A 13,775-nucleotide genomic window follows, 5' to 3' on the forward strand; every position below is an offset into this window, starting at 1 on the left:
GACAAGCACAGACTGTATATTCAGGCGAGCAAAACTCTCCCAAACCAATTGCCCACAAGAGCCCTGCGATAGTCCAGCATCGTGTGCTGATGTTTGAAAGGCTGAATCATATTGAAGATATCGCCCCAATCCCGACCTCCTGGAATATCTCCAGGGCGACTTCCACCTACATCAGTCAGAGGATCCAGAAGCAAATAACGTGCCTCATAGAAATTAACTAGAATGAAACCTGTAGCGGTCAGGATTCAAAGTTAGCAAGTCCACAGGTGCCGGGCTGGCTCAGTCTGTGGGGTACCGGCTCTTGTAAGTCAGAGCCCCACACTGGGTGCAGAGGTTAGTAAAGATAAAAATCTTTAAAACAAAAAAAAAAAGTAGCAAGTTAAGTCTCTATCTCAGTAAAGTTAAGCACTCCTATACTATGACTAAGCTCACAATGTGCGCGGATCAGCAATGCAATTCACCATCTCCTGAGCACAGACCGTGGCCTGGACACTGAGCTAGGCAGCAAAGACAGGAAGGTACGTCCTACAAAGCTGTACCTGGTTAAGATCTTCCTTCTTTCGGGAACACTTTATTCAGAACATAGGATTAGGGTAGAGAGAACCATGACTAAAAACAAAAAGTTGCGGCAATTAAGATCAGTTAGGCTAAGGACAAGTAGGAAGAATAAAATGAAAGAGAAAAAGATTTAGGAAGAACAGAGCAAAAATTCAAGGTAGGAAATAAGCCACATGATCATCAGAACTTTTTTTTTTTTTTTAAAGATCTCACTTATTATTTGACAGACAGAGATCACAAGCTGGCAGAGAGAGAGGAGGAAGCAGGCTCCCTGCTGAGCAGAGAGTCTGATGATGTGGGGCTCCATCCCAGGACCCTGGGATCATGACCTGAGCAGAAGGCAGAGGTTTTAACCCACTGAGCCACCCAGGCGCCCCAATCATCAGAATTTTTTAAAGAAATGTTTGGTCTTTGTTTAAAGAGAAAAAAAAGGATGGGGAGAAGGGATTGCCTGGCTGGTTCAGTCTGTAGAGCAGGTGACTCTTGATCTCAGGGTCCTGAGTTCAAGCCCCCCCCCCCCACAAAAACCCAAAAACAAAAAACAAGAAAACAAGTGGCAGGCAGCACCTGGATCACACAAATATTAGTCCCCAGGACTGAATGTGCTGAGTTTATCAATCCATCCATGGCATCACGGGGCCTGTGGAAATAGAAGGTTTAGGTTTTCATGATGTCTGCATGGCGCCCTCACTTCCTGTGTGCCGGCAGCCTGTCGTGGGTATCGTGCAAGTGAGGGCTCCCGTCCGATACGAACAGTGGCACCATGACAGGCAGGGATACAGGTCATCAGGATTCATTTAAGTGCAAAGCGCGAGCATCCTCTCAAGTCCTCAAAGACCAGCATGTGAGAAGGCTGATAGGTCCCTGCTTAGGGCTCACAGAAGGGGCTCCATGACAAGGCCACCATGATGGGCTAACCCCATCCCAGCCCTGTCCTCCGCCTGATATTCCAATTTCCAGCAACTATGACCGCAGCGCCCCTCACAGACCTCACCGCTTCCCTCCTCTGGGGCCTCCCCTCGGCACAGCCCACTCCTCACTCTTCCCTTAGAGAAACCACCCTCCCAGCAACCACCTCCGCCAGAAGCCGTCCTCCAGCAGCCCCTGGCCCGGGGCTGATTCAGGGGACCCAAGTCCTGCCTTTCTGGAGGCTGACAGAATCTTTGAGGACACTGTTCTGCTGGCTTCAAAGGGTGAAGAAGATGTTACAGGAATGGAGGATGACTCCCCCAGGAACCCGAGCGCGCCTCCCATCAGACCTCCAGAAGGCACCGTGAAGAGTGTCCGCTGGGCACGTGCTGGCAGGTGAGGACAGCCTCGCCTTCCCCACATTCGAGGCTGGGAACTGGCGACAGCCAGGGCCTCACAGCCCCCAAAGGCTTTGCTGATAGTTATCAGTCCACTCCCTTCTTTAATTCTGTCCTGCACTTCCTCAGGGCTCCTCTGAGGAATGTTAATGACAGACTTTTGGGACTGGAACTCATTTGCTAAAACACCAGGCGGGGACAGAAGGGAGAGATCACAGGCCACAGGACACCCTTGGGGAGAAATTCTGCAGAAGCAAAGCAGGTTTCCTTTGTGAGGGAAATCTCTTGGTGTTGGTTGGGGCACTTTGAGCCAGAAGCTAGCACTGGCCAACAAATCACAGCAGAATGAAGCTAACCGGCTACAGTGCCGTCTAAAATATTGTCTAATGGAGAAGTCCGCCCTTTGTAAACTCCAAAATTCTAAGCCGACTGGAAGATGACAGCCTGTACTGCCGTGTCAGGCAAAGAATTAACTAGAATTAACTGCACACAAGCCCCGATGCAGAGGGAGGCTTTTTGTTTGTTTGTTTTTTGTTTTTTAAGTTTTTACTTTAATGCCAGCATAGTTAACACACAGGGTAAGAATGGTTTCAGGTACACAACATAGTGATGCAACAATATATCCCTGGTGCTCACCACAAGTAAACTCCTTACTCCCCATCCCCTCGTCTCCTCCCCTCTGGTGACCGTCAGTCTGTTCTTCATAGCCAGGAGCCCGTTTCATGGTTTGCTTCTCTTTTTTTCCCTTTGCTTGTTTGTTTTGTTTCTTAAATTTCACATATGAGTGAAATCATATGGTATTTGTCTTTCTCTGACTTATTTCATTTAATGTAATACCTTCTAGCTCCATCTATGTCTTTGCAAATGGCAAGATTTCATTCCGTTTTCATGGCTGAGTAATATTCCATTGTAGTAAGAAGTAGGCTTTTTAAAATTCGCCTCCTAACTTAGCACCAGAACTTCTCAACGCTACTGGAATATCCTTTATACAACACCTAAGGTTAGCTACCTGTTGTTCCTAAAAAAAAAAAAAAAAAAAAGTCTACAATTATCAGAGCTGTATTGACATAATGTTCTAGCATTTCAGTTATATCTCCCTGCTTGCACTTGCTTTTCAAAGCAAAACCAAAAATCCCAGCAAAACACAAATATCCCAAAAAACAAAAACCCTGTAATATTTCCCACAAAGGATTTCCAGAAGCTTTAGGCCCAAGCACCCACTCCAACCCTCACACTTGTCAAGGAAGGGAGGCAGCCTGTCTGTCCTACAAGCTCAGGACCCACTGGGCAGTGTGTTCACACTCGCAAAGCTACCACTGGAGTCTTGGATATGCTGGACCTGTTCCTAAAAGCACAAAGCAGTTCCTCCACTTTCTCTAAAGCCACACTTCCTTAGGCCACAGACTTTAAAGCCACTGTTTTCATCCCTCTGGTCACAGAATTTTCAAAAATAAACCCTCCAGAATCTGCCCAAACCCATGACCCATGTTCCTGAATGATCCACAATATACCCACATACATGTAAGCTTGAATACATCCTTTCAAGGTTCCCTGATGTACAAATGACTGGTAAAGGGTATGAGGCAGGAAGCGACAATATCATCCCTTTGCTCCAGAAATATATATTTCCCACCCATGGGGAGACGGCAGGTAAGATTTTCCTCGTGAAATTTTAGAAGCACCAATCTTTGGACCAAAGAAAACTCATAATAACCTCCAAAGGAGGGTTGTTTACACACATTTCATAGACCATCATCACCAATAACATCTGATATTTTCAAGGGAACCAAAGGAATGCTAAGCAAGTCATAATTAACTATTTCCATATTCTAATTAGCATCTTCACACTTCAAATCACACCTACATCTTGAGCCTCAGACAAGTCGGTTCACATGTCTGAGCCTTTACTTTCTGGTTGCGTTTAAAATGGTACCAACATGGTTTTCCGGAGTCTCCTACGGCCCATCTCTTGGTGAGCATTAATTAGCGTCTGCCACGGGTGAGCTGACAGAGAGACTGTAAGCAGTACAGAGGAAATAGGAGGTTGGGCTGGCTCATTTCTTTAAATGCAAAAACCAAAGCAATTAGGCACAGCCGAATCCCAGCCAGAAAAAAATAAACATCAAAAAGAGGTAATTTCTTCAACACTCTGCCTGCTGAAGGGTTTTCAAGCAGGCCTAATTTCAAAAGCGATTACACTTTAAAGGAAAAATTTCATGTCATCCAAGAAAGAAATCAAATACGGGAGACACCGAGTTTCTCAAATTAAAATTTCTATCCTTATAGTAGTGCTGGTTTGGCGAGTCCCCATTTCCCTGAATCTAAGACACCAAACCCTATAACCTGCATGCAGGTGACACATCCCTAAGACGAGAAAAGAGCCCCAATTAAACTACGGCTTGCCAAAAGTTGTAAACTGCAGCCCAACACCCAGGCCCTTAAATTTTGGGAAAAAATGGCACACTTGAAGGATGAACTATGGTATTATTAACACTGCTGCAAAGAGAGGAAGAGGAATGGGTCAAACATTTCTTATGAGTATAGACCCAAAGCGTGAAGTCCATTTGTATTGTAAATACTGTTCACTGAGGTTCTAAAGGGAAAATATAAACCAGCTGACACTGACATGGTATATTATTATGTCTTGACTAGTAATTTCCTACACTGGGTCCCCAAACTACCTATTGTGTATGCTGCCATGTTTGTGATTATCAAAGACATCGGGATATAAATTAGCAACGGAAAGACGAGCTACTCTTTTAAGCTACCAGAGCAGAGGCACAGATCTTCCACATAGGACCCACCTCAGCCGCTTTGCACCATACAAATACCAAATTCCCCACCATCGCAGCTCATAGCAAGCTAGCAGACTTAACAGAGTTAGCTAGCAAACTTAGTTAAAGAAAGCATCTACTTTTCCCTTCCTAGAGGACAGAGCGTTCAATTTTGTGGTTCTAAGAAACATTTTTAAACCATAAATGAGGAATCACTAATATTAAAGTCACAGGCAACTGGTAAACAAGATAAAAAGATCTAGCATCAGCAAAGTCATCAGAATGCAATGTAAGTCTTGCGAGAGAACAGCTCAGGTCAGCTTCCTTTGCTCAAGCCTTATGAGAATAGCGCTAAGTTTTTCAACATGTCTTGTGGAAGGGAGGGTGATTTCTCTATTTGGGGGGTTACTAAGAGCTGATATTTCCCAAATCAAGATCATTTCCACTTTTTAACAACATCTTAGGGTGGGGTACCCATTTAGTCATGGATTCAGCAGCTACAGCCATTGAATATTAAGTTTTCTTTGTTTAGGTAGCTTCTCATAACATTCATATTGTTTCTAATCAGGCTATGGCATTAAAAAGCTGACCTCACAGAGCTTACCCATGAAAACTGACCATGGCAGCCTTTCAGGAGTTCTCAAATTAGGCCTGACCACTGGGTTAGGGTCCTTCAAAATCAGCGCTGCTACTTAGAATACAGACTCTTCATCGTGTTTAACAAGAGAGCAACATGAAAAAAGAAATCAACCACAAAACCTACACCAACTATCTCTTCCAGATAGAAGCCTTCTCAAAAATTTCAACCAAATCCTCAAAAAAAAAAAAAAAAAAATTTGTGAAAGCTTCACAACATTTCCTTTTAAACCAGATTTCTCTCAAGCATAATCGCATCCTTCAGAAGCAGACAAACAGGCCCAAAAGACGAAGGGAATTTTTCCATTTAATGTTAGGTTATAATAATGTTATAGTAACACTTCGAACCATCAATGATGAAAGGACTTTAGAGAAAGTGCCCCAGGAGGCGGTGTCTTTAAAGACCCAGACCCAGTCTAGCACTGCTGTAAATCTTACCTTCTGCGTGTTTGGCTTGATACAGCGAACAAAGAAAGGATTAGAGGAGCTTAGTGTCGCCATTAAGGAATGCAGAGAGTCCTAGTAGAAAGGAAAAAGTATATGTTGACTTAGTCTCTTACTATGCCATTCTTTCGATTTCTCATCATTTTAGGCAACGATCAGAAACAGGAATAAAAACCAGTATCAACCATAGGATTAGTAAGAATTTTTATTTTTAACAATGTCATTATAATATAAAATAAAGCCAAGATCCTACAATTGGTAGATATGATTTCACAGTATACCAAGCTCATTTGTCACTTCCTTGAAATTGTATCATTAGAAACAAAAATAAAAACATCGTGTTAACCAGGAAAAAAGCAACCCTAGGCTATTTCAATGTTGCATACAGAAAACCTGTTCTCTGCCCTCAGAGTTCTTTTTCTCCTAATTCATTATTTCCATCAAAATGACCGTCTCTACCAGAGTTCCACCATCTCTCAACTCTTACCCTCAAATCACCAGGCAGATCAGTGTTCTGTAATACTGCCTTTTTTTTTTTAAGATTTTTTGCTGTGGTGGTTGTGAAGAATTTTTAACATTTCCCAAAGCAGACACAGCTTGTAATAAGCACTCCCCACCGGCTTCAGCTCCTGGCCCATCTGGTTTCCTCGTCTGCGTACGTACTATGCCCACCTCTCACAGGAAGCAAATCCCAGACAGCACGTTAGGTCATCACGCAAGTATCAGGATGTGTTATCAAAGGCTACACACTGTCAAACACGTATGTAACCACTGTTATCATCATCCTAAAAAGCTTTAACAGGAATTCCTTAATACCAATTTTAAAAGCAGCAACTGTCTCCAATTTCATATTAAATCTTCAAGTATCTCAAATTTCATAATTTTTAAATGGTCTGTTCTCTGGGGCCCCTGGGTGGCTCAGCTGGTTAAGCGTCCGACCCTGGGTTTCAGCTCAGGTCATGATCTCAGGGTCGTGAGATCGAGTCCTGTGTGAGGATCCGTGCTCGGCCCAGAGTCTGCTTGAGGAGCCTCTCCTCCTGCTCCTCTCCCTGCACTCGGTCTCTCTCGAATGAATAAATTTTTTAAAAAAATGCTTCTTTAAATCAGAATGTAAATGAAGTTCTCATGTTGCAGCTGACGGGTCTTTCGGTCTCTTTTTTTTTTCTTTTTCTTTTTTTTAAGATTTTATTTATTTATTTTACAGAGATCACAAGTAGGCAGAGAGGCAGGCAGAGAGAGAGGAGGAAGCAGGCTTCCTGCTGAGCAGAGAGCCTGATGCGGGACTCGATCCTAGAACCCTGAGATCATGACCTGAGCTGAAGGCAGAGGCCTAACCACTGAGCCACCCAGGCGCCCCTCTTTCGGTCTCTTTTAAACCACTGGTCTTCCCTCCATTTCTGGCTCTTTTTTCTTCTCACGATCTTGCGGATGACACTGGGTCTCTACAGCACTACACTGAGGTGCTACTTCTCTGCTTCCAGAGCTTTAGGATTTCTCACAGATGACAAAATGGCGCCGCACACATGGCCCTTCATGGCTTCTGGTATCGGTTTAACTCCATACGAACTTCCTGTCAGCTGGTCCCCTCTAGTCACAGTTTTCCAGGGACAGGACTCAATGCTCCGGTCTCAGGACCCCTTTCTCCTGCCTGGTCTCTCGACCCAGAAGGTCTGCCCACTCTCTGCCATTGCCTTGATTCCCAGAGCAATATGACTGGATAACCACGAAGCCTTCCAAGGCAACTCCAGGCAATGCTGCCCTGGAGGAAGGTAATGTCACAATTCCACCAGAAGGCGAAGAGTCTAGGTTAAAGAGTCAGACAGGTTTGGCTCAGATCCTAGTTTCAGTCCTCAGAGGGACTGAAGGGGTTTCCATCTCTCTAAACCTCAGTTTCCTCATCTGTGAAATGGGGACCATACTACGCACTGAAAAGATTGCAGGAGAAACGAACAAGACCACGTGCAGAAAGCAATTAGCCCAGTGACTGGCACATAATACATACACTACAAGGGGCAGATCTTTTTTATTATAACCTACCTGGGTCGAACCCGCCCGTCATACCACACAATCCAGCACCATCAGCAACACTGGTGTGTCCCCGGCTCATGGCCAGCTGCCCTATAGGTCGGACCTCATGCAGAACCCCACCAGAGCCATCCCGCTCTGAAGAACTAAATGAAAGACCCTTTGAAGGCAGATTTAATAAATGTCTATAGACTGACATGCCTCCATTTCTCTTCATGTTGGGATCTGTTACTTGGGGCTGAAACAGAACAATTAAGTTTGGAAAATGGTCTTTGTATGCTCTATCTCTAAACTTTCTAAAATGGCCAAATATTTATTATTTATTTATAAAGATCCTATTTCTTTATTTGACAGAGAGAGAGAGATCACAAGGAGGCAGAGAGGCAGGCAGAGAGAGAGGGGGAAGCAGGCTCCCTGCTGAGCAGAGAGCCCAATGCAGGGCTTGATCCCAGGACCCTGAGATCATGACCGGAGCTGAAGGCAGACTGGGCCAACCAGGTGCCCCCCAAATGGCCAAGTATTTAAAATGCAAAACGAACGGTCCTTATTTTCTCTGAATTCTGGGTCTCTGCACAAGGTAACTGACACTGCTCTTATTTAAATATGCGGTCACTTGGTCCTTACTCCTAACTGCAATACTGTCAACGTATCTGGGAAAAGTACAAAAATCCAAACACAGAAAGAAATATGCTCTATATTCATCGGCGCCTTTAAATACAAATCAAAGCGATCCCACATGGCCCATCATTCCTTCCACTTAGGATAAGTAGTTATTTGTTTTTAACAAGACAAAAAAAAAGTCTACACGTTTTCATGTGACTCAGAAGAAGTGTATTTTGAAAGCACTGTCTGGTGCCAGAAAAGAAAAAAAATAAATAAACCAACACTTCCAGGGACCTCACATCCCCCCAGTTCCTGCTTTCAACTCCTAAAACCAGAGCAACCGTGGACTCCTGGAAGTCGGCAGCGAGACTAACCTTGAACTGTGAGCTGACTGTGGGCCGTCGGTGTTTGCTTCCACATTTCAAGGTATCCTGGTTATTGCGGCTTGAGACGTGTTCGAATAGGTCATAGATGAAGTCGAATCTGTGTGAGCAGAGAGCAGAAGGGCCGTTACTAGGTGCTGGATTACGGTCATATATCATGCCTGCTCCCACTGCAAGTGACCCACGGAGTCCAGGAAGAGCTGGGCAGCTTCCAAAAATTTCAAAGCCACCACTGCCAAAGAGCTTTACACTGGGGGAAAAAAAAATGTATCCACCTTCTGAGCCCTAGGGTCTTGCAGAAGAGAAGCGGATGGGGATAGAAGTGGCCCAGGGAGACAGGCCACCGAGGAGTGCTGCGCTCCCAAGGGCCACCTAAGTTCCTTGCAGCCTTGATGTCTCTGCCTGGAGGAGGGAGATGTTTCTGCACAACTCACAGAGTGTCTCCCAGGCCCACCCGATTCACAGGGGGAAAGTGCTCACCTGCCGTGAAGCCCACGAGCGTTTTTATCCTGCCTCCAACCCTTCCAAGCTATGCGGCTCGGGAAGATGCTGGACTTAGCTTCATTTTTCATTTGAGAAATGAGGGTAATTTTAGCATTAATGTTATTGCTAAAAAGTACTATGAAATTGCCACTACTAATAAAAAGTAGGGCACCTGGGTGGCTCAGTGGGTTAAGCCTCTGCCTTCAGCTCAGGTCATGATCTCAGGATCCTGGGATCGAGCCCAGCATCAGGCTCTCTGCTCAGCAGGGAGCCTGCTTCCTCCTCTCTCTCTGTCTGCCTCTCTGCCTACTTGTGATCTCTGTCTGTCAAATAAATAAATGAAATCTTAAAAAAAAAAAAAAAGTAAAAGGCCTCTTGATAATTTCTTATCTTTCTAGCATAGAAGATGCTCCAGCTACGGACTGTGAAGTCAGGGGAAGGGCCGGTGGCTGCCCTGAGAGCAGGGAAGGCTGGGCCAACCTCTGAACGTCCCTCCCTCCCAACACAGAAGGTCAAGGCTGCTCTGCCACTTCTCTCTTTGCCCCCATTGCTTTTTCGCTTTTGTTCCAGGCTGCTATGTCGTGCTCTCCCTTTGAAGTTCTTGAACTGTGCTGTCAGCACTGTGGAGAAAAGCCTGGGTTCTGTTAAAATGTCACAGGTGTCAAAGGCAAAAGAGAGCAGAGCCAGCAACAGTCCAAACCTCTCACAGTTTTGCCGGGAGAAACCTGGACTGGAACAGGAATTTCTTTACTCCACTCACAAAACCCCTTTACGTGACCACAGAGGCGGCCAGTCAAACACCGCCCTGCTGACCTCCGCACCCGTGATCCTTCCACAGCCAAGGGCTTCTATTTAATGTCAAGGTCATTTTAAAATGTATTATTTAACATCTGACAACTACGAAATTGCTTTGATAGATAACATGCTATGGAATTTTTAAAACATCTACCACTATTATTATTTTTTTAACCTTTTTTTTTTTTTAACTGAACTCTAGGGGTGCCTGGGTGGCTCAGTGGTTTAAAGCCTCTGCCATTGGCTCAGGTCATGATCCCAGGGTCCTGGGATCGAGCCCCACATCGGGCTCTCTGCTCTGCAGGGAGCCTGCTTCCTCCTCTCTTTCTCTCTGCCTACTTGTGATCTCTGTCAAATAAAAAAATAAAATTAAAAAAAAAATCTTAAAAAAAAAAAAACCCTAAACTAAACTCTAACCTCAATGGAGGGCTCGAACTCAGAACCCTGAGTTCAAGAGTCACATGCTCTACTAACTGAGCCAGCGGGGTGCCCCTGAATATTGTCATATCATAGATCCGAAAACTCATCTAAAAGTAAGAACAGCTCACAGTTCTGTAAACAGGGAATCTTCCCACAGGAGAGTTCAAACAAATTTCCATTATCTTCCAGTTCTAAGCTGCTAAACTGACATTGGGGATGGGCTTCCTTCCCCCCAATTCACAGCTGTCGATGTGACCAGGTTGCCACCGACAGTTACATTCCAAACAGTCTTAGGGTTTTTAGTAACGGTGCTACTTCCCTTCCTTGGATGATAAAAATTCGTTTCTGTTACAGATTCACGCTGGATCTGAACCAAGTACCCACAGCTTCACCCCAAGCATTAACCCCCCCTTTCTCTCGCACACAGCCTCCTGCTTTAACCCTTACAAACAGACTAACCAGCTACTGATGTGACCGTGTGAATTTACAATTCATGAATGAACGTGTGACTTTGTCATCTTAGTGGACTTAACACTTGCTGATTTTTTCTGACATCCCTTAAACTAGAGACAGATGGGTCCAACAGACCCAAGGCTGAAACCAATTTGACACGGAGCTCTAAGCTTGTTGTGAAGAAAGGACGTCATCCTGGTTAAGATCTTGGGTTCTGGAGCCCAGCAGAGCAAATCAAAAACTAGCTGTGGGCTCTTGGGCAAGGCACCCCACGGCTCCAGGAATCGGTTCATCTCCACACCAGGATTAACAGTCTCTAACAGACCCACATGCTGTGCTTAGAGCACCTCACTGCATGGTCGTCACAACGACTCGCATTTCTTTCTATATCTCAGTCATTTAATTAATGAAGTATTGCCCATGAAAGGAGATAATAAACCAAGTTGCTTCCACATTAATTTTTTCTATACTTGTAAATCAAAAGCACTTGCACATATAATACTTTGCTTGCTAAGGATGTCTTGGGGAGGAGACTGACATACCGGCTTTCTCTTAGCAAGTTGAGAAGATCATCTCTAAAAGTGTCTCTGTTCTTCTCCAAGATGCCCCGAACATCATACTGAACCTGGTTTTTACAAAAAACAAACAAGAAATGGTACAACTGATCAAAAGAACAACTTCAGGTCATAGCATCTCCTCTAAGGGCCGGCCCCATGAAGAGAAGTCATTTTGGCACATTTACGACTGGCTTCTGAAATTACTGTTTGTCTAAATACCAAATGGGCAAATATCGCTAAGGATCTTAATTAGGAAGTTACCTCTCCAGCATAGTGTTTCACTCCGAAGTGGTTGACCGCAACTCTGGGCTTCACGTAGAAGTGGTTATTCTAATAAAGAAACAAATACAAATGCCTAATTTCACTTACTGATTTGCACCGACTTCCCAAGAGAACTCACTACAACAGATCGTGAAAACAATTTGAAAAACCCACCATGCATCAGAGGCTGAGGTCAGAGCATGTGACACACTTTATCAAAACCATGTGGATCTTGTCTGTTGTCGCAGAAGTGAGGTTAAATTCTATACTCATCAACTAAATGTGGGCACGTTCTGATGAGTAGCCCCAAGTCTATCCCTTTAACTTATTTCAATGTAGTTCCAGCGACTGGGGAAGAGAGCTTTGATTTGAGAAAAAATTATGTGTGCGGGGGCGCCTGGGGAGCTCAGTGGGTTAAGCCTCTGCCCTCAGCTCTGGTCATGATCTTGGGTCCTGGGATCGAGCCCTACATTGGGCTCTCTGTTCAGCGGGAGCCTGCTTCCCCACCACCACCAACCCCCCACCACCCCGCTGCTTGTGATCGCGGTCAAATAAAAAAAAAATCTTAAAAAAAAAATGTACATGTGTGAAGCACCGCGGAGCCAAGAGTACTGAAATATCTTATGTGTAATCTGATCTACAGATCTGCTACTCAGCCATAATCAAGAATTGGCAAGTTTTGACATACAGCATGTTGATTGTGTAACTTCTCCAATAAGGTGCTGTCTGTGGCTTGAGGAAAATGGCTTTCTTCATTGATAAGGGCTAGAAGACCAAGTTTCTAGAAGACAGAGAAGAAGTGAAATGAGTTAAAAGCTGAATGCCTCAAAATATTTCAGAGCCCCCTTCCCCCTCTCTCAAGTGTCCATTAAAGGAAAAGGCAGAGCCTTTCTTGGCTTAAAAAAATTCAGAAAGATACTAGGAAGACATCCAACGAATTTAGTTCCATAGAAATAGGGAGTTCAACCAGACAATAGGTTTGAGGAAGCCAAGTATTTAAATTCAACCTTGCACATTTGCATGTATGTTTCCAAATGGCCCATTGTGTTCTAAACATTCACATCTTTGATGTGCATGTTCGCACAAGTGATTTGGTTCCCATAAATATGAATCAGCCCAGCGAGACACCCTTGGGACTGCTACAATGCTTCAACAATGTTACCTTCTCAATTAGGTCCAAGCATTCACCATTGTCTATCCAGTCAATGTCTTCCCACACCAATCCCTCCCTGTAGCAAGATTTAAAAGGGCTAAGTTATAATAAAATAGAGCTTTAAAACTACCTAATTCAGTGGCTCATTTTTTTAAAAAAACTTTTGAAGCGGAATTTTATGAGTGCTTACCTGCTATACTCTAGTTGTTCCAGAGAAAAAATATGCTTGTTGAAATACTCCTGAAGTTTCTCGTTTGCATAGTTTATATTGAACTGCTCGAAGTGATTAACCTAAAGGTGGGGGGAGCAGGAAACCATTTAACAAGTATCTTTCATGCCCTTACTAATACATATACAGGTGAAGAAAAGAAAAAAAAAATCTGAAGAGAAATAGATCAGTATTTATTCGAAGAGATTCACTCCCAATCAGCCAGTTAGTGACAGAGAAGAATTCATGCCTCCCACTCATCCGAAGCATACCTCAAAGTTTTCGAATCCAAAGATGTCAAGAATGCCAATGGATTTAAAGTCATCTTTGCCTTTGATCCGGCTGTTAATTTTCTTAATCACCCACTCAAAGCAGCGTGCATAAAGTGCCATGGCCAAGGAGTCCCGGCTGTCTTCCGCCTGTGGGAGAGGAGATTGGTGACCGTCTCCCACGGACCACGGGCTGCCCAGGCAGCAAGTCCATCCCTGTCCCCCTCGAAGACACACGCACTGAACATGAGTAACACTGTGCACCTGATACCGAGTCGATCAGTGCCATCTAGGAAAACCCAGGTGTCTGAAGAAGGGAGCTCACTCACTCACTCTCCAGTAGGATTCACTAGGACCCTCTTTAAATACCAGGCTCTCATCTGAACCAGCATATGCACGGCTACGAATGTTACCAGGCTTAAGACAACAATTAAGGCCTGAGTTTT

General features: G+C 44.4%; 1 protein-coding gene across 2 annotated transcripts in view; it reads right to left on the bottom strand.

Moving 5' to 3' along the window:
• Window positions 1-13,775, bottom strand: part of MYO10 (myosin X) — a 211,424-nt gene that overhangs the window by 66,618 nt on the left and 131,031 nt on the right. For both annotated transcript variants that reach the window (XM_004761205.3, XM_004761204.3), the window contains exons 12-19: window positions 13,333-13,479; window positions 13,043-13,143; window positions 12,862-12,928; window positions 12,388-12,480; window positions 11,700-11,768; window positions 11,424-11,506; window positions 8,722-8,830; window positions 5,714-5,794 (exon numbers count right to left, since the gene is read on the bottom strand). In XM_004761205.3, the coding sequence (XP_004761262.1) occupies window positions 5,714-5,794; window positions 8,722-8,830; window positions 11,424-11,506; window positions 11,700-11,768; window positions 12,388-12,480; window positions 12,862-12,928; window positions 13,043-13,143; window positions 13,333-13,479 (750 nt within the window). The remainder of the gene's footprint in view (window positions 1-5,713; window positions 5,795-8,721; window positions 8,831-11,423; window positions 11,507-11,699; window positions 11,769-12,387; window positions 12,481-12,861; window positions 12,929-13,042; window positions 13,144-13,332; window positions 13,480-13,775) is intronic.

The sequence above is a fragment of the Mustela putorius genome, unplaced genomic scaffold (genome assembly GCF_011764305.1).
Source record: "Mustela putorius furo isolate JIRA1106 unplaced genomic scaffold, ASM1176430v1.1 tig00000589_pilon_pilon_pilon, whole genome shotgun sequence".
Taxonomy (NCBI): domain Eukaryota; kingdom Metazoa; phylum Chordata; class Mammalia; order Carnivora; family Mustelidae; genus Mustela; species Mustela putorius.